This window comes from Sminthopsis crassicaudata, chromosome X, assembly GCF_048593235.1.
Source record: "Sminthopsis crassicaudata isolate SCR6 chromosome X, ASM4859323v1, whole genome shotgun sequence".
NCBI lineage: Eukaryota > Metazoa > Chordata > Mammalia > Dasyuromorphia > Dasyuridae > Sminthopsis > Sminthopsis crassicaudata.
In genome coordinates this window covers 21,615,305-21,640,731 of record NC_133623.1, presented here as the reverse complement: position 1 = coordinate 21,640,731, position 25,427 = coordinate 21,615,305, and the positions used below count along the sequence as shown (strand labels likewise).

Genomic DNA, 25,427 nt, shown 5'->3' with positions numbered 1-25,427 from the left:
ATCAGGGAAAGAAGGTGCTATTTATTACCCCATTTTACCAAGAAGGAAATGGAATCAGGTTAAATATTGACTTGTACTTTTTTGTCTTTGTATTATCTAGAACTCAGTTATTGATGATGTGCTCTCCGATTACGTAAGTTCATTAAGGGCTCCTGGGATTTGATTTCCCCCAGTAGCTTCCACTCCCTGCAAATAATTTTATCTCGATCACAAGTCATTCCCAGATTTCAACTTTGTACCAGTAACTAGATCTCGAAAAGGGTTTTCTTCTCAGCAGAAGCCTCGGCCCACCTGCTGCTGGCGGTTATTGGCTCTCACTGATGCCAAGAGTGCTTCATACTCCTTTATCTGAGTCTCTTTAAATGCCAGGTCTTTCTCAAGTCTTAATTTGTCGTTTTCCAGGGACTGTGGGAATAAGAGATTGGTTGACAGTCACAGAGATGATACTTTAAAGATTTCTCAAAGAGTAACTATTCAATTGTACTTGAAATCCATTTGTTAAAGATCCTGAATGTGACAGCATTTACAACTTACAAAACTTGCATCTCTCAGAAGTTCACTAACAGAATAAAATATGGCAGTGGTTTCCCCTTCCTTCCCCCAACTGACACTTGGAAAGATGTCACCTTCGTGATTCCCCATGGTGGTAACTTTTCAATTTACCCCTCCACAATGATGCCTAAAGTCTTCTGGAAATTACTGGTTAGACAAAAGGCATTTCAGGAAGCAATTAGTTAATTATTAGAATGATAGTAAAAGAATACTTCTAGGGGCTACACATGGGGGAGAGAATATGCCCACATAGAGATACATAAAGCACAAAGATGGACACATGGTGGATTAGGAAGGACAGCAGTGGGGAGGCGGGGGGGGGGGGAGAAAAATTAGAACAAAAGGTTTGGCAATTGTCAACGTTGTAAAATTACCCATGCATATATCTGGTAAATAAAAACTATTAATAAAAAAAAAAAGGAAGGGCAGCAGTGGTGGGGGTAAGAGATATGGTGTTTGACTTGTATCTTGGAGGGGACTTGTACATCTGAAAACATTCTAGGAGACAGGTGAGGAGGAGGAGGGAGTATGTTCCAAGAAAAACAGATCAGTTGGGAAGATGTGAGGGACAGCTACAACACTGAAGATATAGTGTGAGAGAGGTAGAGAGTGTTACAGAGAGGGAGACAGTGTTAGAGAGAGAGGAGAGTTAGTGAAAGAGGTAGCGTATTAGAGGTTGAATATTAGAGATAGAGAGAAGAGGAAGAGTTAAGAGAGAGACAGATGGAGTGTTAAGAGTTAGATATGGAGAGTTTTAGAGAAGATGGAGAATGTTAGGGAAAAGACAGTGTTAGAGAGATGTTGAGTGTTAGAGATGGAGAGAAGAGGGAGAGTATTAGAGATGTTGAGTGTTAGTGACTAGATAGAGAGATGAAGAATGTTGGAGGGAAGAGGAAGCGTGTTAGAAGATAGTGTTAGAAAGAGATGTTGAGTGTTAGAGAGTGAGAGAGTGTTAGAGAGATGTGTGTGTTAGAGACTATTACAAAAAAGAGTGTTAGAGACAGAAGTGGGAGAGTGTTAGAGATGGACAGTGTTAGGGAAAAGATAGTGTTAGAGAGAGGTTGAATATTAGAGACAGAAGAGGGAGAAAGATGTTCACTGTTAGAGTGAAGATAGAAACTTAGAAAAAGAGAGAGAGTGTGTTAGAGAAGATGGAGAGTGTTAGAAAGACATGTTGAGTATTAGAGATCTTGAGTGTTAGAGAAAGAGGAGAGGGAGAATATTAGAGAGATGCAGAGTGTTAGAAAAGGGAGTGTGTCAGGAGACAGAGAAGAGGGAGAGTATTAGAGATGTTGAGTGTTAGAGAGAAAGACATGTTAAGTATTAGAGACAGAAAAGATGGAGAGTGTTAGAAAGAAAGGTAGAGTATTAGAGGGAGAGTTTTAGAAGATAGAGTGTTAGAGAAAGGAGAGGGAGAACATTAGAGAGGTGGTGAGTGTTAGAGAAGTGCAGAGTGTTAGAAAGATGGAGAGAGAGAGATGCAGAGTATTAGAGATGTTGAGTGTTAGTGAGAAGATAGTCTTAGATGACACATAGACTGAGACAGATGGAGAGTGTTAGAAAGAGAAAGGGAGAGTTTTAGAAGATAGAGTGTTAGAGAAAGGAGAGGGAGAATATTAGAGAGATGGTGAGTGTTACAGAGAAGATAGTCTTAGATGACACAGACTGAGACAGATGGAGAGTGTTAGAAGATAACTGTCACAGAGTTAGATATGGAGAGTGTTACAAGATAGATGTTGAGTGTGAGAGAAGAGGGAGAATATTAGATGGAGAGGATTAGAGAAGTGCAGAGTGTTAGAGATATTGAGTGTTAGTAGAGAATGTTAGAGAGAGATGGAGAGTATTAGAGATGTTGAGTATTAGAGAGGTGGAGAGTGTTAAGAGGGAAGGGAGAATGATAGTGTTAGAGATAAAACAGTATTATAGAGAAAGAGATGGAGAGGGATAGTGTCAGAGAGAGATTGAGAGTGTTAGAGACAGGGATAGTAGAGATATATATGATAGAGTATTAGAAATGTTACGTGTTAGAGAGTTGGAGAGTGTTAGAGATGGAGAGTGTAAGACAGAAGATAGATGTTGAGTATTAGCGTTGGAGAGTGTTACAGGGAGAGAGCGGGATAGTGTGAGAGAGAAGATAGAGAGTATTAGAGAGAGAGAGAGATCTTGTATTAAAGAGAGATGTTGAATGTTAGAAAGAGAGAGGTGGAGTGTTACAGGGAGAGAGAGCAGGAGAGTGTTAGAGAGAGATGTTTAGTGTTATAGAGAGAGATGTTGAGTATTAGAGGTGGAGAGTGTTAGAGAAAGGGATAGAGAGTTTTAGAGAGATGACAGTGTCTCTCTAACACTATCTTCTAACACTATCCATTTCTTACCACTCTCTCTCTCTAACTATCTTCTCTCTACCACTCTCTTTCTATAACATTCTCTATCTCTCACTACTTGCTGGAAGATTCAATACGGCTTTCTTTTCTATTACCTCTGTAGGAGCTGATGAGAGAAAAATCCTTTCACTGGCCCATGAGAGTTTTGGGAAACTGAGGCAGCAGTTTCATATCTTTCAGGAGGTGTCACTTCAAAAGCTAAGTATATGGTATTGGTCTCTATCTCGCTAACACTCTCCATCTCTCTCTCTCACTCTCTATCTTCTCTCGAACACTATCCTCTCTAAAACTTTGCATTTCTCTAACACTTTCCATCTCTCTAATACTCTTGATCTTCTCTATAACACTATCCCTCTCTCTTCTAACACTCTCCGTCTCTCTAATATTCTCTATCTTCTGTGTAACACTATCCCTCCTTCTCTGAGACCTATCTCTCTCTATAATACTATCTATCTTCAATCTATGACTCCAACTCTCTCTCTAATGCTCTCAATCTTCTCTCTAACACTATCCCTCCTCTCTATCTCTAATATTCAACATCTCATCTCGAACACTATTCCTGTCTCTAACACTGTATCTTCTCTCTAGCACTCTCCATTTCCTTCTCTAACACACTCTCTCTAATATTCTCTATCTTCTCTCCACCTCTCTTTCTAATACTCTCCATCTCTCTCTCTCTCTCTAAAATACTCTCTATCTTTTCTCTAACACTCTCCGACTCTATCTTCTCTCTACCTCCTCTCTAACTCTCCATATCTTTCTCTAAAATTTTCTGTCTTCTAACACTCTCCAACACTTTCTATCTCCTCTAACACTATCTTCTTCTAACACTCTGCATCACTTTCTTACACTCTCTAATCCTCTCCATCTCTCTTTCTCTCTACCACTCCGTCTCTATAACACTCTCCATCTCTTTGTCTATTATACTCTATATCTTATCTCTACCACTATCCCTATCTATCTTCTAACACTCTCCAACTCTTTAATACTCAATATCTCTTTATAATTCTCTCTCTAACACTCCATCTCTCTAAAACTCTCTATCTCTTTCTCTCTAACATGCTCCATCTTTCTCTAACACTATCTTCCCTCTAACACTCTCCATCTCTCTATAATACTCCCTTGTCTTCGCTCTAACACTCTCCATCTGTCTTTCTCTCTTAACACTATCTTCTCTCTAACACTATGCCCCTCTCTCTTCTAACACTCTCCAACTCTCTCTCCAATACTCAACATCTCTCTATAATACTCTTGACCTTCTCTCTACCACTATCCCTCTCTGTCTCTCTAACACATAACATCTCTCTCTATATAATACTCTCTATCTTGTCTAACACTATCCCACTCTCTCTCCACCTAACACTATCTTCTGTTACCCTCTCCATCTCTTTCTAACACTATCTTCTCTAACACTCTCAATCTCTTTCTAAAACTCTCCATCTCTCTCTAACACTTTCCAACTCTCTCTTGCTCTAATACTCAACATCTCTCTCTCTCTCTCTCTCTCTCTCTCTCTCTCTCTCTCTCTCTCTCTCTCTCTCTCTCTCTCTCTCTCTCTAATACTTTCTGTCTTATCTCTAACAGTATCTCTGTCTCTAAACTCTCCATCTCTCTAACACTCTACTTCTCTGTCTCTATCTTCTCTCTAACAATACTCAACATCGCTCTATCTCTCTCACAGTTTCTATATTATTTCTAACACTATCCCTGCCTCTTGCAGTCTCTATCTTCTAACACTTTCCAACTCTCTCCAATACTCAATATCTCTCTTTCTATAATATTCTGTAACTTATCTCTAACACTATCCCACTGTCTCTCCATCTCTCTATCTCTCTAACACTCAACATTTCTCTTTCTGTAATACTCTTTATCTTATCTCTAACACTCTCCAACTCTGTCTAAACTCTTTAACACTTTCTAACTTCACTCTAACGCTTTCCATCTCTCTCTCTCTCCAACACTCTCTCTAATAATCTCCATCTGTCTATTTCTACCCTTCTCTCTCTAACTCGCCATCTCTCTCTAACACTTTCCAACTCTCTTTAATACTCTATCTTATCTCTAACACTATCCCTGTCTCTATCTCTCTAACACTCTATCTCTTTCTCTCTAATCCTCTCTACCTTCTCTAACACTATCCCTCTCTCTTCTAACACTCTCCTTCACTCTCTCTCTCTCTCTCTTCTCTCTCACTAATATTCAATATCTCTAACACTCTCATTTTCTCTCTACCACTATCCCTTTCTTTCTCCTCTAACATTCTCCATCTCTCTCTCTCTCTTCTACACTCCACATCTCTCTCTGTATAATACTATCTTATCTCTAACACTGTCCCTGTCTCTAACACTCTCCATCTCTCTCTATAATCCTCTGTATCTTCTCTGTAACACTATCCCTCTCTCTTCTAACACTTTCCATCTCTCTAACAGTCTCTATGTCTCTCTAATAATACTCAACATCTCTCTCTCTGACATTCTCTATCTTATCTCTAACACCATCCCTTTTTCTCTCCCTCTAATACTATTTTTTCTCTCTAATAATCTCTATCTTCTCTCTAACACTTTCCATCTCTCTATAACACTATCTTCTAACACTATATCTCTCTCTAACAATCTCAATTTTCTCTCTATAATCCTATCTTATCTCTAACCCTCTAACACTATCTTCTAACACTCCAATACTCCTCCATCTATTTTTCTCTCTACCACTCTCTATCTTCTCTCTAACATTCTCCATCTCTCCATCACCTCTCTGTCATCTTTCAAGTCTGGCTGTGCTTCTCTATCTCTATATTTCTATCATTCTGTTTCATCTATTTATTTGTCTCTCTTTCCTGTCCTTTTATCTCTCTGTCTCTTTAGCTATCTCCACCTCTATGTCTCCTCTTGTCTATCCATCTCTCTATCTCTTCTCTGTCTCTATTTAGGGGGAGGAGGGAGTTGGGAGGGACTTAGGAAGGGAGGTGGGAGGGGAGTTGTGAGGAAGGGAGGTGGAGGGGAGTTGGGAGGAAGGGAGGTGGGAGGGGAGTTGGGAGGTGGGAGGGGAGGGAGGTGGGAGGGGGAGGGAGGGGGGAGGTGGGGGGGGAGGGGAGGGAGGGGAGGGGAGGTGGGAGGGGAGGTGGGAGGGGAAGGGAGGTGGGGAGGGGAGAGTGGGAGGTGGGAGGGGAGGGAGGTGGGGGGGAGGGAGGTGGGGGGAGGTGGGAGGGGAGGTGGTGAGGAGGGGAGGGGGTGGGAGGGGGGAGGTGGGGGGGAGGGAGGTGGGGGAGGGAGGGGAGGGAAGGGGGAGGGAGGTGGGAGGGGAGAGGAGGGGAGGTGGGAGGGGGAGGGAGGGGAGGTGGGAGGGAGGGGAGGTGGGAGGTAAAGAATATAGTAAACAGGAAAAGAAATATATTTTACATGTTTTGATATATACATATGCTCTTTCCTCCCTCCCCTCTCTCTCCCCCTCCCCTCTCCCTCCCCTCCCCTCCCTCTCCCCTCCCCTCCCCACTCCCTCCCTCCCTTCCCCCCTCCCCACTCCCTCCCTCCCCTCCCCTCCCAACTCCCTCCCTCCCCTCCCCTCCCAACTCCCCTCCCTCCCCTCCCCTCCCAACTCCCTCCCTCCCCTCCCAAACTCCCTCCCTCCCCTCCCCTCCCAACTCCCTCCCTCCCCTCCCAACTCCCTCCCTCCCCTCCCCTCCCAACTCCCATCCCTCCCCTCCCAACTCCCTCCCTTCCCAACTCCCTCCCCTCCCCTCCCAACTCCCCTCCCCTCCCAACTCCCTCCCTCCCCTCCCCTCCCAACTCCCTCCCTTCCCTCCCCTCCCAACTCCCTCCCCTCCCAACTCCCTCCCCCTCCCCAAGTCCCTCCCTTCCTAACTCCCTCCTCCCCTAGATAGAGACAGAGAAGAGATAGAGAGATGGATAGACTAGAGGAGACATAGAGGTGGAGATAGCTAAAGAGACAGAGAGATAAAAGGACGGGAAAGAGAGACACATGAACAGATGAAACAAAAAGATAGAGAAGTGCAGCCTGACTTGAAAGATGAGAGACGTGATAGAGAGAGATGCAGAGTATTAGAAGATAGTGTTAGAGAGAGAGATAGAGAGGGTTAGAGATAAGATAGAGGATTGTAGAGAGAGAGTTGGAAAGTGTTAGAGAGATGGAGAGTGTTAGAGTTTCAGAGAAAGAGAGATGCAGAGTGTTAGAAAAGATAGTTTTAGAGAGGAGATGGAGAGTGTTAGAGATAAGAGAGATATTGAGTGTTAGAGAGAGATGTTGAGTGTGAGTAGATAGACAGTGTTAGAGAGAAAAAGATGTTGACTGCTAGAAAGAGATGGAGATTATTAGAGAGAAATGTTGAGTGCTAGTGAATAGATAGTCTTAGATGACAGAGAGAGAGTGTTAGAGAAAGAAAAATGGAGAGTATTAGAGAGAGAAGATAGAGAATATTAGAAGAGGGAGAGTAGTAAAGATGTTGAGTGTTAGAATGTGAGAGAGAAGAGAGATGGAGAGTATTACAGAGAGGGAGATAGAGAAAGATTTGGATATGTGCAGTGTTAGAGAGAGATGAATATTAATGAGTACATAGAGAATGTTAGAAAGAGAGATGGAGAGTGTTAGAAGATAGAGAAGACGGAGAGTATTAGAGAGAAAGATGTTGACTATTAGAATGAAGATAGAGACTGGTAGAGAGACAGAAATGGAGAGTATTAGAGACAGAAGAGGGAGAGTATTAAAGAGAGAGGGAGAGTGTTAGGGAAAAGATAGTATTAGAGAGAAGAGAGAGAGAGTGTTAGTGACAGGAGAGGGAGAATATTAGAGAGATGTTGAGTTAGAGAGAGAGGTTCAGAGTGTTAGAAGAGGGAGAGTGTTAGAGAAAGAAAAGACAAAGAGCGTTAGAGGGAGAGAGATGTGTGTTAGAGAACATTAGAGAGAGATGCAGAGTGTTAGGGAAAAGATAGTGTCAGAGAGAGAGAGGTTGAATAATAGAGACAGAGAAGAGAGAGAGAGTGTTAGAGGGAGATCTTGAGTATTAGTGAGTAGATAGAGAGTATTACAAGATAGTGTTAGAGAAAGGGAAGAGGAAGAGTGGTGAAGAGAGATGTTGACTGTTAGAGTGAAGATAGAGACTGTTAGAGAGAGAGAAGTGGGAGAATGTTAGAAAGACATGGAGAGTGTTATGTTAGAAAGAGAGATGGGGAGTGTTCGTGAGAAGATAGTGTTAGAGAGGGAGATGTTGAGTATTAGAGACAGAGAGAAGAGGGAGAGTACGAGAGAGAGATGTTGAGTGTTAGAGAAAGTGAAGAGAGAGAGTATTAGAGAAGATGGATAGTGTTAGAAGATAGAGTCTGAAAAAGAGAGAGTGTTAGAAAGAGATGTTGAGTATTAGAGACAGAGAGAAGAGGGAGAGTACGAGAGAGATGTTGAGTGTTAGAGAAAGTGAAGAGAGAGAGTATTAGAGAAGATGGATAGTGTTAGAAGATAGAGTCTGAAAAAGAGAGAGTGTTAGAAAGAGATGTTGAGTATTAGAGACAGAGAGAAGAGGGAGGGTATTAGAGATGTTGAGTTTGAGTGTTAGAGAGAGGGAAATAGTATTAGAGAGAGATTTAGACTTGTAGAGTGTTAGAAAGAGAAAGAGAAGGGAGAGAGTGTTGGAACGAGAAGAGGGAGATTATTGGAGAGAGACAGTGTTAGAGGGTTAGAGAGAGAAGAGGGAGAGTGTTACAGAGATGGAGAGTATTACAGAGAGGGAGATTTAGATTTGTAGAGTGTTAGAAAGAGAAAGAGAGATGTTGAGTGTTAGAGAAAAAGAAGAGGGAGAATATTAGAGAGATGGAGACTGTTATGTTAGAGACAGAGAGAAGAGGGAGAGTACTAGAGAGAGACGTTGAGTGTTAGAGAGAGGGAGAGTATTCGAAGATAGAGTCTGAGAAAGATGTTGAGTATTAGAGAGAAGAGGGAGGGTATTAGAGATGCTGAGTTTGAGTGTTAGAGAGAGGGAGATAGTGTTAGAGAGAGATTTAGACTTGTAGAGTGTTAGAAAGAGAAAGAGAAATGGAGAATATTAGAGAGAGATTTTGAGTGTCAGAGAAAGAGAAGGGAGAGAGTGTAGGAATGAGAAGAGGGAGATTATTGGAGAGAGAGTGTTAGAGGGTTAGAGAGAGAGAAAATGGAGAGTCTTAGAGAGAGAGATGTTGAGCATTAGAGACAGGAGATGGAGAGTGTTATAAGGCGAGAGATAGTGTTAGAGGGTTAGAGAGAGAAGAGGGAGAGTGTTAGAGAGTTATATCTGGAGAGTATTAGAAAGAGAAAGAGAGGGACAGTGTTAGAGAGAGAGAGAGACATTGAGTATTAGAGAGATTTAGAGAGAGGGAGAGATGTTGCGTATTAGAGACAGAGAGAAGAGAGGGAGAGTGAGAGAGTAAGAGATGTTGAGTATTAGAGAGAATATTGGGAGAGATGGAGAGCATTCCTACCGCCAAGTCGTTTTGGAGATGACCGAGTTCTTCCCGTATGTTGCTGAAGGTGGACAGCACCAGCCGGAGAGACTTGTTGGAGATCTCTCTCATCTGGAAAAGAAGAATGTATTTAATTTTCAGATCTGTCTCTCTGTGTACCTCCCCCAATCTCCAGGGGCTTTCTTTCCTTGCCAAATAAATGTCAAAATTAATTTCCTTTATGGAAAGGGGGCAGGGGTCATTCTGAGCAATCTGAAATCAATAATGCAGTCACTGCATTCTCAGGCAAAGAACCTCTGCTTTTCTTTCTTCAGAAGCTGTTTCTTGGATTGTTTATTTATTAAACTATTGCAAACATTCACCCTCAGAAAAGTAAAATGCATTTTATGTTTCTCTGCAATTGCAACTGTCAGAAAGCCCCTCCACCAGAACAAGTGTAGTCCGAGTCGCCTGCGGCCCCAAAAGGGGAAGTGACTCACTGAGGTCACAGAGCCAGGCTAAATCAGAAAGGTAAGTTTGAACCCAGAGCCTCCCAATTTGAGGGTAGTAGCCTTGTTCACTAGTCCACCCTAGAAGAGAGAAAATAGCACCAGATTTAAGTCTGACTCCATTATAAGTGGCATTATTTCCCATTTCAAATTAATGGAAATTCTCCCTTTGGTATTTCAAACTCATTTATTTTAAAAAAGAGAAGGCGAGTGGATTAGAGTCAGGGACAGCAAACTAGGGGAAGAAGCCTGCCCAATCACCAGGGAACGCAAGTTTTGGAAATCTCAGTCTCCAAGTGGGGGAGGCACAGCCTTTACCTTCACTCCCAGCATGGCTCACTGAAAGCCAACTTAGAGACTCTGAATTCCTGGTCCCAAGGATTCAGGAAACACAGTAGCTCAGAGATGCATAATTAGTAATAGAGCAAGGGGAATCCAGCACCAGAGACAATGCAGTGTCTAGTGGCCACTGCTCTGGACTCGGGTCTGCTGACCGCAATTTCTTCTAGAGTAGCTGACTTCCCCCGATTCAGCTCACCTGCAGTATGTAGCGGATTTGCTGTTTTGTGAACTCTGACAGCCCTTTAGGAATCAAAGCTTCTATGTCTTCTGACTGTAAAAGAAGAAAAAAAAACTACAATGATTATTTTACTACTAATGTTATTTTTATTTTCACTCACCTGAAACTTAGCATTTCCCTCTTTCTCTCTTTTTTTTCCCCCCTGAGGCTGGGGTTAAGTGACTTGCCCAGGGTCACACAGCCAGGAAGTGTTAAGTGTCTGAGACCAGATTTGAACTCACGTCCTCCTGAATTCAGGGCTGGTGCTCTATCCACTGTGCCACCTAGCTGCCCCCATTTCCCTCAATTATTTAAAGACATAATTCTGGGAGGGGTTAGAGTCCACGGACTTCACCAAGGGGTCCAGGACACACAAAAATGTTAAGAAGCCCTGATCTAATCTTAGTTCTTTTTTGTTTTCCAGTTGTCTTCTTTCCCAGTTTAAGTCTAAAAGAGGTTGTAAACCTCATATACAACCCAACAGATGAGCACAATCAAAATGAAGGAAATTTAAACTGGGAAGGAAGACAAAATGGATTTTCGGTCATTTGGCACCTACTGGCTGAGGGTCCACGGCTACAGTCCTGCTAAATATCTGAAAGAGAGTGATCTGAGGATGAAAGGATTCTATGGCATCGCATGCCTTCAACAAGTACATGCTTTCACTGGATGGTAAATCAAATTGGATCTTTTCCAACAGAATGAAAACCCTGGGGAAATTGGACAAGTTACAGAATCACTGCCAACATGGAGGGAGACGCAGGCCAGTGTGTTATGTTCTGAGTGATAGATCTCAGAGATGGTCGTTAAGGCCTCTTGGCTAGCAATCCCAACTTTACAAAGCTCTTTCTTCATCACAACCTTGTGGGTTAATGTTTATGCCCACTTGGCACTTGGAAGGCAGAGAAGTTGGGTTACTAGTACAACTCATGGTTGTACAGATTTTGAGTCAAAATTGAAATCCCGGGCTTGCCAAGGCTGGCACTACCATACCGCCTCAGTCCTCATTTTTAGGTAATTTAGGAATTAGTGAATAACAGTAATTAAGATATCTTCCGTTTAGAAACAGATGGGGATTTAGACAAAAGAAGCAATTATATTTTGTATCACGTTAAAATCAACATTCCCTCCCCTTAATCATTTCTGCCATTCAAGATGATTGTTAACAATATTTGCACTGGGGAAAGAATTCACTTGCTACAAAGTTTACTCAAAGATGTACGTGATTTGGGATGACAGTTATTCAGATCATTCCTGTTAAAACACCACTTGCCATCTCTTTAGTTGCTAATAACTTAAGATTGCAATTTTCTAAAGCAGATGCTGTGAGGTAATGAAATTCTGGATGCTGAGCTGATGTGGCCTAACTGGCTATACGTGACGTACAATCAGAAAGAACAGCTGTTAGAATGGTTTATATTTTCAGCAAATGACGATTAGAAGCAGTACAAAGTAATCAATGCTTAGACTGCTTTTTATAGACCAAATGTCCATTATGAACTCACATCCTAGAAAGAAAATGGGAGGGGGGTGATGCCCAATGTTGGGCTAAAGAACATCCTTAAGGATTTTCTAGATATAGAATACATAGTGTAAGTACCAGGCAACAGACCTTACCTCATCTGTAGCGTCAAAGTCCCGTTTGCTGCAATATTGAAGAGAAATTGGATTGTCAGTACAAAAGTTCTCATTGTTAGTTACCATTTCAGCTTGATTTCGGTGTCCATCTCCTGACAAAAGAAGCACTTCCCGAAGGAACCCGGTACTTAACCAAGTGAGAGCTTCGTCCTGGCTCTGGCTAACAAATAGTGGAGCCGCTGAATGCTTCACACTTGATAATAGCTCAAGGTCCAAACTCACCTTGTTCAAAGCTAGATGAGAGCTTGCTTTCCCCACCTTTGTGAGGTAGGTGAATCTGCCTCAGCCAGCCCTTCCACTCACGCAGCAGGGGCACAGTGACTCAAAGTCACCGACACAGTAATGTCTTGGGCTGCTGAACCTTGTGGTTCCATTGGAGAATGGGGAGAAGCTTCATTCATTGACTTTCTAGGTTACTGCATTTAGAAGAATCACAAACTTCTCTCTGTCCTCACTCAAGTGTTCTCCCTAAGCTAGTCCCCACCAGGGATGTTAAATAAACTCTGTTCTCAGAACATCCTAAGTAAAAGCTAAGGCGTCCTAAAGCATGCCCTCACAAGTATTTACGGTCCTTCGGTGAGGAATAGTCTCCGGCTAAAGCTTTAGTGGCTGGCATTTAAAAGATCAAGAGGGCAAACCTTAAAGCACATCCGGTAAGGCGGCCTCACTTGGTGTGCAAGGTCATCTCCGAGTGAAACAACTGCAATTAGAAACTAGTACCCATCACATACTTCACTAACTTTGCTTGCTGGTTGTGGAAATCTCTTGCCACCAAAAAACATGATGGAGAATAGTCTTTAACGCAGAAAAAGACCCACTCTCTCTGAGTTCTTTGCAAAACCTAAAAAGAGCTCCAGAGAAGTACTAGAGATGCTGGTGAGCTCTCTGTACCTCCAGCTCTGTAACCCCAATATTATATGACCAGCACATAACAGGTATTCAGTAAATGTACTAGATATTCGTGTCACCCAGTGATTTTTTGCAGCAAGAAATCTCCACAAATACCTAAAAAAACCAGTGCCCCCCATACTCCCTTCTTTCCAAATAGTCTCTTTCCTCTAATTCCCAAAACCCAATTCTCCAGCCACCTGCAAGCTGGAAGAGTCACCTACTTCACTCGAATTTCCCAATGTAACATACAGTCATCTAGCCTTACTTTGAAGACTTCCAGTAAGAGGGAACCTCTTGCTTCAGAAGGCTTTCTAGTCCACTTCTGGATAGCTCTAATGAGGAGGAAGTCTTCCTTTATGCCAAGGTAACATTAGCATCTTTCCAACTTCTCCGCACTAGTCCAAGCCCTGCCTTCTGAAGCAAAAAAGGACCACTGTGGGGCTGCCTTTTTCTAACACTTGTACCCAGGTATCTCTTACCTGCCAAGTCTCATCCAGGTTAGATATCCCTAATTCTTTGTGTTTGGATGTGTTGCTCCAAATAGGAAACAGTTTTCCAACTGTGATTTGACCAGGGAAAAGTATATCGGGAATATCATCTTATTCCTGGAGGCTCTATGCCTTTCAATGCCACCTATTAACATAGCTCTGGCACTGGCAAGTCATTTACAGATGAACAGAGGCCCAGAGAAATGAAATGACTTGCCCCATGTCACACAGGTAGAATCAAAAGCAGATTATATGACTCCAAAGCCAGGGTTTTTTCCTATATCACACTTCTTCAAATTTCTCTGTCCCAGTATTCACAAACAGTATTTAAAAACTTATGAAATGGGGGGGGGGGGACCGGGTCTTCATGGATAGTGGGAGAGAGCCCTATTCCCACAACATCACAGTATCTAATGGAACAAGTAGGCTTAGACATGACATGTTTACAATACCTTCCTCCTATTTTTTGCAAATGCTCCAATAAGCACTGATACAGGTCTGTGTTCTTGCGGCTCAAGTCAGCAAGCAGTTCACCAAAATACTTAGGGTCCAGTTTTTCGGGGCTATCCTCCTGAACAATGGTCACCTGAGGAAAAAAAAACCATTGTAAGAGATTGGCTTTCCACCGCCCCGCCCCCCCGTATTTTACTTTTCCAAATACATGAAAAGAGAGTTCTCAACATATAGTTTTGTAAAACTTCATGGTTTAAAATCCTGACAACAAGCAATTTGACAGTAAACATGTGCCTAGAGCTAAGCCCATGTTAGACCAAACTACGTGTTGATGTATTTAAGACTCACTGATCTTGTGGATACAAAATCAGAGTGATTTCTTAAATTCTAGAATGAATGATTCTGAATGGACCGACTTCAATAAAAATCTATAAACTGACCACTGTTGTTAGTTGACTTAGTTACCCTTTGGAGGAAAAATTAAGGTCTAACTTCTCTGAGTTCTACCCTATGGCCTGGCCTGAGACACTGGGGAATGACGTGGCTGTGCTACAATGTGCACAACAGCAGGAAGAGAGGCCACTGGTAACTGGGATCTCCTACACAGGTCTGAGTTAAGTCTTGAGGGATCGATGAAAGACGGCTTTCTAGGTCAGGCAAATTCAGAGGACAAACCCTACTTTTTGTTTCATTGTTTTCTTCTATTCGAGGAAGAGGAAAAGGAAAATAGGAATGAGTTAAAAACAATTACATCGGAAAGAGAGTATATAATAAAAGGACCTGAATTTACTCAGGTTCAGCCAAAGAATCCACATCTCGTTCTAAAAGGCGGCACTGTTTAGGTGGGATGCACAGACATTGAACAAAAGACAGTAGGTACGTATAGGTGGAGTAAGACATGCTGCCTGACCTACCTCCAAAAGATGAGCCTTGAACCCTTTTCCCATAAGTCCAAAGTATATAATTATTAGCATATGGTCAGCTAATCCATTCATATGCTTTTGCTTGCTCATGTTATTCTGCTCCCCCCCCCAATGACTGATGGCACCCCTTTATTGGACAAGCCACAGAACCCAGCAAACTGAACTGGAAAACAACTTTAGTCTTATTAGTGCCCTGAATGACTGACCTAAGTGGTTTAAGTGAGAATATGTTTCATACTTATTTGGGGTTAGGGTTTAAATATCCAGTATTTAAAACAGTAATTTTAAAGTCTCTCCTTTAAGTAATTTGACACAAGTTCTTCATGGCCTGCTCTAGAGAAAGTGGACAAGTTAATTCAAGTCAACAAATAGTTTTCAAGGGCCAATTTGGCAAACACAAGGATGTGACATTATGGGTCTAAATTCAGTTAAACAAGGTGATGGTGCACAATACGAGAAAAAAGTGAGAGAAGGATGTTGTGCTTTAGTGGATGAAGAAGGTCACTACGTGAATGGTTTTGCTTATATTTAGTGCCTCTAGTCACTCTACAACTCATTCACAGCCTCGGTACTCCAGGATTGCTTATTCACTAACCGTCCCAATAAAAACACTTTAGGTACACTTTTCTAACGAAGCTGCGGCCAAAGAACATGATGTCACTTGTCCTAGTTTCCAACACAAATAGAATGGACACAAATGTGGAATTGGAGAAATCATCCTGTTTAGACCATCACAGCAAGTTGGCTCATTCGTGTAGCTCCTTAGGTAATGAAAACAAGTACTAAACATGGTGATATTTTCCTAACACTCTGAGACACCCAACTTCAAAGTACCCTCCTCGAAACTATTGTCACCCTTGAGGCTTACTGCAACGTCTGGCACTCTGATGTCCGTAGAGGTGGTCCTGAGTTTGCAAAGGTTAGGCCAGTAAGGTCTTAGTGCCCATATAAGAATATCTTCTTACCACTTGCCAAAAATGTGTGTGTATCCATATTTTAGATTATAGTACATTATATATATACACACACATACACAAATATGTATATTCTGTAAGATCTTGAAAGACATCTCAATAGGCAACGCATATCACATATCAGAGCTACTAAAAGTTCACTAACTAACTCAGGTGCAACTGAAAGTGATCAGAACATTAAAGAATGAGCCGTGCCGGTTTGCTCAGGAGAACATCTCAAGTAGTGCTTGCCGGATCTTCTCTCGTTTCCGATTTCATCTCACATGCCACATAATGGAGCAGAGGAGTAGACATTGGAAGCACGCTATCTGGCTACAGCACGGCAGGGTTCCATTTTGTATTCTCTCTGACTCTCAGCTGCACCTGAGTCTGGTCATCTATTTCTACTGCAGCCTGTGAGGCCCTTGCAAAGGGTGACCAGTCAGTAAGTATTAAGCTTCTGCTTTGTGCCCAGCACTGTGTTATGCTCTGTATGTGAAAGGTGAAAGGGTGACATTTTAGCTTGATTCATCTTACCTGCTCATGTGTTTGGTGTGACCCACCGTAGCACAGTTCATTGCCAGTGGTCATAGCGATCGAATTGCTTCCTGTGATGACTTGGGTTTGCTGGGTAGAATGGGATGGTGGGCAGAGCTGAGCCTGTACAATCTGGGGCTGCTGCACAACGTGATGTTGACACTGAATCTGAGGGTAGCATTCCTAAGGCACACCCCAAAATCACCACCGAGAAAAAAACATTACTAAATCACAATGAATCCTGACAAGCCTCTCTCATTCTTGTTCATTCTCTCTCTCCACACATGAAAATAACCTAGATTTGTATATGTTAATCAAATGACACAATATTGTTCAAATTACTTCACAGAGAAGCCACACTGCACCAGAATGGTGAGGGAATTTGGCATTTACTAAACTTAATATCTTATTTAAGTAAGAGTTAGCGGCTATATAGATATATATCGGTCAGTTTTCAAAACCAGAAAGCAATAACATGTTTCTGACAGAGGTTACAGTGAACATAATTTATCATTCAATCATCACAAATATCACGTCTTCCTGTACGGTAATGGATGACAATGTTGGAGACTCTCTGAAGTTTAGGGTTAGAGATCGTTTAGCTCCAGCTTCTCATCTCACTGAGGAAGAAACTAAAGTCCAAGAAGGTCCTCCCAAAGCTCAGAGTCGAGTTGGGAGTAGAGGTTAGTCTAAGGCCCGGGCCACATGAGGTCTAGCTGAAGGAACCAAAGCTACTGAGCCTGGAGTAGAGAAGCCATGAATACAAAAAAATGGAGTCACAGGCATACATATGAGAGGGTGCCAGGCGAATGAGGGCTTGGCCTCGCTCCGCTCTAACAACGGTAGGATCATATTGGCCAAACGATTAGAACTCTCCAGAGAATGGCCACTGCAGGGGAAGGTGGGGCAGTGGCTTCCCCACCACAGGGAGTATGTGAGATGAGGCCAGATAAAGCACATGTTGGAGGTGCTATGTTTCTCCCCGGGTTGAACTCAGGACCTCTTCCACCATGCCTCCCTCTGGCCCTGGCATTCACACACTGGAAGTACCCTGCCCATGCCATGTCTCTCCCTGGCACCGGATGGCTCCTTTGGGATCTCATGCCTTGCCAAACTTCAGTTTGGGCTTCCACTACCATTCCCCCAGGCTATCCTTTGTCTCCCTGCTCCCACCACTGCCTCATACTAATCTCTTAGTTCCCAAGCTTCATTCGCCTTGACCTCTACTGTCTTGGACACTGCTGATCACCCTCTCCTCCTTGATACTCTCTTCTCACCGGGTTTGAGGGTCACCTCTCTCCTCCTACCTATCCAATCGGTCCTTCATCTCCTTTGCCACCTCCTTCTCCAGATCAGACCTGCTAAGTGTAGGTGTCCCTCAACAGTCTGGCCCAGGCTTTTCTCTTTTCCTTTCATACAATTTCAAATAATGATCTAGCTCATCAGCCCCCAAGAATTCTAGGCCATGTGAGGAAAAGCCTGTGATTTTATATTTGATCCGCAGGTTATAGGAAATCAGGAGTTTACTGAATCATCACTGGAAGGCCTACAACTGAGGAAAATCTCTGTGACAGCTAGGTGGAAGAAGGACCAGAGCAGGAAGACCCATGAAAAAGAAGGCCTCTCTAACAGTCCAAGTGTGAGGGGACAAAGGCCTACCCCAGGGAAGAGGCAGTGGCAGAGGAAAAAAAAAGACAAAAGATGTTACGAAGGAGGGAACACTGGGACTTGATGAGCTCCTGGAGATAAGAATCGAAGAAGAGAAGTCAAGGCCAACAGAAGCAGAGAGCCCAGCTGACTGAGGATACTGGCACACCCGACAATGATAGGGAATTTCGGAAGTGGGCTAAGGTCGGGGGCTGGGAGAGGGGAATAATGAGTTCAGTTTGGGACATACCGAGACAGTTAATTATCTAATATGGGACATTCGGTCCAAAATGTCCAACAGGAGATGTGAGGCTGGAGGTCGGGACAGAGACACAAAGGGATCTGAGAATCATCTGCCGAGAAATGCTTGTTAAATCCAAAGCAGGTCACAACGAGATCACTGTGGGAATCAGACAAAGAAGAGATCCCACATCACAGCCTCGGGACACGCCCTGCGTCTTCCAGAATGCCTTTGGACACAATATCATACAAAGAAACATTGTGCTGATCAGAAAGGGCCCTCAATCCATGGTGAGGTCGGACCCCAAGATGCTGTTTTTCCAGAACAAACCACGTGTATGCCTTAATCGGGAAGCAAATAAGGTAACACTTGGAGTCATTAGAATAAAAGAAGGCAATGCACAAGACAGCACACTTCTCAACAGTCTCTCTGCTTCTGTGTTCATACATATTATCCTTGACCAGATGGTAGTTTCGGCAGCACCCTAACAGAGCCACCATCTGGAGCGGCACAGGGACTCCCTCAGCTTCCTTGGCCTCTGAACCATTGGCTCGCCCCTCAATCTGAACCAGCTTTTCAGTCTTAAGTCTCACATTAGGATACTAAAAGCTTGGCTGGAGAAGTGAAATTTTAACAGATATTTGGAGTTCACCACCAAACCGATTTTCAAAGCAGAAGTTGCCACAGTTGCTCTTTAATAGTAGTAAGGACCAGGGCAGCTAGGGGGCACAGTGGCCGGAGCACAGGCCCAGCAATCAGCAGGACTCGAGTTCAAACTCAACCTCAGCCACTATAACTAGCTATGTGACACTGGGTGAGTCACTTAACCATTGCCTTGTCCTCCCCCTCAAAAAAAAAAATGATAGCCAGAGACAGAGATCCCCACATTAGGTGCTTTTGTTTTTGTTTTGCAGCTGGCCCTGGCAGTATGTAGATTACTTTCTGAGCCTGTTCTCCTGTCCCACAGGGTAGACCTGTTTGAACAGCTCTAATCTGACTACAAAGAGATTCACGTTCTCTGCTCATCAGCATCTTCTACTTCGAGATCTTTCTCCCAGGAATTAGGACTAGAGTAAGCCATTCATAGCTACTTATAGTCATTACCACTAAATTATCTCTTAGCTTATTTATCTAATCTCCTAGGAAAATCCTAAATCTCCAAAAGCCAATTAAATTATGAATAAGGAAAAAATGGCATACAATCGGCTACAACCCAGCTGTCATGTTCTTCTTACGCCATAACAATAATACCTCTGCATGCATGTGCGATCTTGTCTTTAAAACAGGGCAAGGAAAAATGTGTGTGCATGCAGCAAGTCTTAGTAAAGAAGGTGGCGGAAATGGGGCCCCATCTGGGTCTTCCCATTTTAAATGGGTGAGGATAATAAGGCTCACTCTTCTATGGGGCCAGAAGGGACATTGGGGATCACATTTTACAAGTGAGGAAAACTCAAGTCTACCAGGCTAAATAACATGGCCAAGTTCACATAAGTACAAGATTAAGCTCACATCGGACCCAACCGCACTACTGTGTCAAGTGATGTGAAGTGATGTTGGCCAGAGTGGCTGAGATTTCCATGGTCACACAGCTACTAAGCAGCAAGAACAGCACTCCTGACTCAAGCTCAGCACTCTTCCAATTACACTACGGACTGGGAATTCTGTCCTCTGATGAGATTTTCTTTCACCTCCTAATGTGGCGAGCAGATATTCATTTCATTTTTGCTTTGCTTACTCGCGACATTTCGTACACTTTAGAAATGACCTGGAGAAAGGCGGTCAGCACATTGGGTAAGCTACAAGCCATGGCCTAAGGGGGAGGACTTTCACAAGAGCTGCACTACTAACAGGGCACAGATGACTAGAGACCAGCACTCATGGAGGGAACTCCCACAGTGATGAGATCGCAGACCTACTTGTGTATAGTTCAGAGTGGAGAGGGGAACCTAAGGAACTTGGCTGTCTAAAGAGAGAAGAATCTGAAGGATGCGGATGTATCCAAAGAACACAGGTCTATCACCAAGTGACTGCGCTGACCCTATGCGCTGAACCTAGCAACTCAGAAGGGTTTGTATATCTCATATTCTTCCTGCCAAAAAGATGGAGAAACCAGCTCAGTGATAGTCCAATTTCAGGGATTTGGAAGTGGAGAACAGTTCTCAGAAAAAGGCCACAGGGATACTCCTAGGCTCTCCAAACTTTTAGAAAAGCAGGAGGAGGCACACACAGCATTCTTCGTTTTCAGATAAGCCAAAATGAGAAGGCATCAGTAAGATGCTGACAAAGTCAGGAGTCAAAAAAGATCAGCAAGCAAGAATACTGAGCTCAAAGTACTAAGATGAAAATGAATGGGAATCCAAGTTGAAATCGGGCATGGGCTCAATCTTTTAAGCTTTAGAAGTAGGAGATGGGGCAGCAGAGTCAGCAATTAGGTTGAAAAAGCTCTGGGCATTCTGACAGATCACAAATTCAATCTGAGTCGACAGGGTCACACAAGCAATCCAGATGCCAACGCGACCTTTGGCTATCTTCGGGTCTAGATGCCACAATTCGGAAAGGAATCTAGCAAGATGAAGAACATCTGCAGGAAGGCAATCGGAATGGTGAAGCGCACAGAGCTTCTGCAAAAGGAAACTGGCCAAAAGATCTGGGAATGGTTAGCAGAGAGAAGGCTCAAAGGGGCCAAGAGAGCAATCTCAAAGTATCTCAAGGGCCATCATGCAAAAAGATGGGAATTCCCATAATGACTGGATGGCAGAATATGAGTCTGATGGCACTTCAGCACCATCTAATCCAACCTGCTGCTGAAATGAATCCCCAGAATACCTAATAAGTAGTATCCTCCAAGGTGGGAGAAGATCTGGTGGGGGAACTTGATCTACCTGGCACCAGAGGGCAACACTGGAAGCAATGGGGGTGGGGCAGCAGGAAAGAAGGAAAATCAGGTTCGGTCTCTGGCGAGAAAAAAAAACACCTTCCAACGATCAGCAGCATGCCAAATGAGAGCGGTCAGCCTCAAGAACGGCGGGGTTGGCGCCCCTGAAAGGCTGTCTTCAAGCACAGGCTGGATGACCATTTATTGGTTCTGTTAAAATGGAGATTCTCTTTTGTTCAGGAGTTAGATTAGACAGCCGTTGAGGCTAAAACTCGGTGATTCTATTCCATTGGATATCATTTTAACCCAGAACAATAAATTGACTCTCATCTCCCTGAAGCGGTTTATAATTCTAAAGTCTTAGTCAGAAATACAAAACCACCTACCTGGTCAGGATTTAACTTCTCAACTTTTCTTACTGTCTTTTCATAAATGACATTATTTCCTGGGAAAAAATGTCCTCCTCTTAGAAACGGAGACAGTGGTTCCTATAAAGAGAGAACATGATTTCCTTTAGAAAGTCGTTTCCACAAGTACTTGGGGTAAGCCTAAATTGCTAGCATTTGAAGGTAAGAGCCGAAAGAAGTCCCACCAAGACCTAGAGAGCAGTGAGAAAATTGCAGCAAAGCCCAAGCTGGGGAGCTGGATATCTCTTTCATCATGTAGGATGAGAGTTCTTTCTAAATGGATGGTATTTATTTCTCTCCTGAAGGCAAGATATAATGAGTTTCCTTTGAGGTGGAGCAGCTTAAGGTCAGCCTCATTTAAAATGGATTCCCTGCAAGGTTTCTATGCAAACAATCTACAGAGAAAGGCAAAAGAAATGTAATTCACCAGCACCTGGCAGCCCTTCTCTAGATTTGGGTGCCCTCTAAAGATCCTCTGATATTATACTTCTCAGCAGAGCCCATGTTTCCGATTCTGAGGCTAGAAATAAGCCTCTGGAGCTCCAAACTAAATTGCTGTGGGATTAGTGAAGTCCTTACATGCCAAGCTCTGAAAGAACCCTTGACTTACATGGCCAGGGTGAACTGAATGAGAATCTACCAGCAGAGAGACAAGAAATGCGACGTTCTGTCGTTGGATAGCTTTTCATGGGAATCTGTACTTGGGGTACATGGGGGAGTGGTGGTGATGGGAAGCTCACAGTTGTGCTTTTCATTTTTCAAGATGGGTCAAGAAAATCGAGGGTAGCAAGAGATGGAAAAAGTTTAACACCGGTTAATGTAGAATTCAGCATCATTTACAACCCAACTCCAAGAGATAGTAGCAATGCAATTTTAGCAAATGTTTAGGAGGGCAAATTCGATTGATGCAGTGGAAAGGACCCCGGGGTTGTGGCCCCAAGTTCAAATCCCAGCTCTACTGCGCTGCCTATGTGACCTTACCAAGTCACTTCTCATCTCTGGGTGTTGAGGGCAGTATACAAATCAAAAGTTCTCAGTAAAACTTAACAATACTGACAAATTAAGGGAGTTGACCTAGAGCTGGGGTTCTTAATCTTTAATCTTCTAGATCTTCAAGAAGGCTATAGATGGGTTTCAGAGAATCACTGAATTTAGAAGGGGGAGAAATGACAGCTTTATTTCAATATAATTGCTTTTCCTCTGTTAAAGCAAAAATAATAATATTGTACCCAATTTTAAGAATAAGTGGACCAGAAACTAATTTTTTTTACTTATTTTAACGTTAATCTAACATCCAAACATTTCTAGCTTAGAAAGATGTCCGGCATTGCTTCCCCTAACCCTCAGATGGTTTGAATTGGCATTCATGGGAATCTTGAATAAAGAAAGGTTATACTATGTTAAAATGCATTTGTGAATGAATTTTCCAGAGTAATAGCTGGTACTCCATTCTTCCTTTGACCACTTTCCCAAAGGACTGAAACATTCTCCTCCCAGAGAGGAATATATCAATCCTTCCTAAACAGAAAAGGATGACTCACAGTCCAATTGCTTTAGGGGGATGGGGAAGGCAGGCATTTTTTAAAGATCAGATTAGGAAAGGCCTTGACCCACCTTTAACAGCATTTTATTTTTCTGATTACATATAAAGATAGCTTTCAACATTTATTTTTGTAAGACTTCGAGTTCTACATTTATCTCTACTTTTCCCAAGACAGCAAGCAATGTGATATAGAATATACCCGTACAACCATTTTAAGCAAATTTCCACATTAGTCATGATGTGAAAGAAAAATCAGAACAAAAGGGGGGAAAAAAAATCACCGGAACAAAATGCAAAGAGCAGCAACAAAAAAGGTGAAAACAGCATTCTGCCATCAGGATTCAGTGAGTGTCAAAAGTAGGAATTGAATGCAGAGCTTCAGCAAGCCAAGGGCACCTCTGCATCCACTATGCAGATCACACACACTGACACAGTACAGGATGACTATGGCTTGGGGCATGAAATTGTAACAACAGAGAAATACAGGAATTTGGAGTCAAAGTCCACTCTCAATAGGTCCATGAAGTAATTTTGAAGTAGTTTAAATATCACAGAAAAGAACAAAATGATAACCAACACTACTCCCTCACCCCAAGCAATCGGTAATTCTTCCTAATGAGTTGACCAGCTGCTCCAGAGAGGCGGTATTGGTGGCAGAAAATATGTGAATGCTGCCACTTTAAGAGGCCTGCATCCCAGTGCAGGCTGTAACCAAGTTGTTTTGTGATCTTGGACCTATCATTTCCCATTCTCAGTTCATAAAGCCAGAGGGTCAAATGAAAAGGGAGGAAAAGTTTCTCCCAGCTTGAATATTCTTTGATGACAGTGTGGTATGAGGACACACTTCTAGGCAAAACAATCTAAGCAGAAGTCTTCCATTTCTCAAGGGCAGGTCCTTTTTTCGATGTATATATTTGAATTGGTGCCAGGTCCATCCTGAAAATGAACAGGTATTCTCTCTGACTGTAGATTATTATTACTTTAATTGCTAGCTGGAAGAATTCTAGCAGAGGTTCCCAAAGTACCATATCTAAGTACCATATCTAAGAAGATAAAACTGGTTCTTTTCATCCTTAAGTACTCTCCAGTGGAAGGGCCAAAACATTTCCTTGCTTTTTGCCTGAAATCAAACTGAAATTTGGAATTTCCTCGAACAAAACGAATACAAATGGTCAGAAAGGGAAGAGCAGGAGCAAAATATGAATCACTAGTGGGGAAAATATAACCAGGAGAATGAAAAGCTGCTTTAATGGCAGGAAGAAGAAATAAAGAGTAGAAAAGTTGAAAACGACAAAGCAGAGAGTTACATTTTGGAGGGTCGACATCTTCTGTTGTTATTCAACTAGAACATTCTCCCAAGGACCCTAAAAAAAGCAAGCCCAAAAGGAATCGATTTGAACAAATAAAATGGAGAATATCTCTAGCCTGGACTTTCAAGTTGTCTTGCAAAGCCAGTTGTATCATTTTTACCTACAAAATATGCAACTTGCCATTTGTATCATCCTCCATGAAGAAGAGAGAGTTGAGAGCTAAAAAATGGTTTGTTTCCCTTAGCCCGCAGTTCTGTGTCTCCCTCCCCATTGCCACTACCCTTACCTGGGAGTTTAACAGACACATTTGAAATGGCGGCCTTTTGTTGAAAGGGATGGACTTTTCTAATACACTTCTTATACACACACCTCAATTCCTGGGAAAATGACACTGTAACATGGGGATGGGGGTAGGAAAGGAAGAGAGAATGAATTACTTGCACGTCTTCCTCCACCACCATCCTCGTCCTGCATTGACGTTTCTGAATCTCTTCATCATTTACTCAACAGTAGGAACTATGTAAGACTAAGTCCTAGAAACAAGTGGAATCCAGATTGCTCACTAATTCTGCCACCCCCTTCTTTCTATCAATGAAACAACTGCCCAACTTCTTAAAAATTAATACAAAGAAGCTGAAAAATAAGCAATCATATGGAACACCATGTAAGAGAGGCAAGGTGCGAGCTAACAAGACTCAGGCTCAAATCCCAATCTGTCATCAGGCACTGACTCTCCCCGTGTGATCTTGGACATGTCACTTAACCACTCTGGGCCCTAATTCACTTGTCTCCAAGGCTGCTGAGGCCTCTTTTAACTCCAGGTCTGTGGGCCTATGATTTACAAGATCTCAACAGTCTTGTTGGCAAAGAACCCTCAGAGTCCCACTGTCCAGTTCCCATCAAGACACAGATGCTGACCCCTACAGAGCCCCTCTCCACTTTTCTAACACTGGAACCGACTGTCCTTCTGGAAAGAGTGCCTCTGCCCTGCTATCACTCCCCAGGCCTTCATCAGCTCTCCGGCTCCTTTCCCTGCCAAAGTCCAACCTGGCCTCACCATCTCACGAACTGACCATGAACGAGAGTCCTACTTTCGGTGTC

The 25,427-nt window shown here is 42.9% G+C and overlaps 1 protein-coding gene across 1 annotated transcript in view; it reads right to left on the bottom strand.

Annotated features, from left to right (window-relative positions):
• Nucleotides 1-25,427, bottom strand: part of POF1B (POF1B actin binding protein) — a 53,315-nt gene that overhangs the window by 4,783 nt on the left and 23,105 nt on the right. Inside the window, exons 5-11 of the mRNA XM_074277902.1 lie at nt 21,453-21,554; nt 16,304-16,486; nt 13,890-14,023; nt 12,038-12,065; nt 10,400-10,474; nt 9,392-9,484; nt 292-405 (exon numbers count right to left, since the gene is read on the bottom strand). Coding sequence (XP_074134003.1) covers nt 292-405; nt 9,392-9,484; nt 10,400-10,474; nt 12,038-12,065; nt 13,890-14,023; nt 16,304-16,486; nt 21,453-21,554 — 729 coding nt within the window. The remainder of the gene's footprint in view (nt 1-291; nt 406-9,391; nt 9,485-10,399; nt 10,475-12,037; nt 12,066-13,889; nt 14,024-16,303; nt 16,487-21,452; nt 21,555-25,427) is intronic.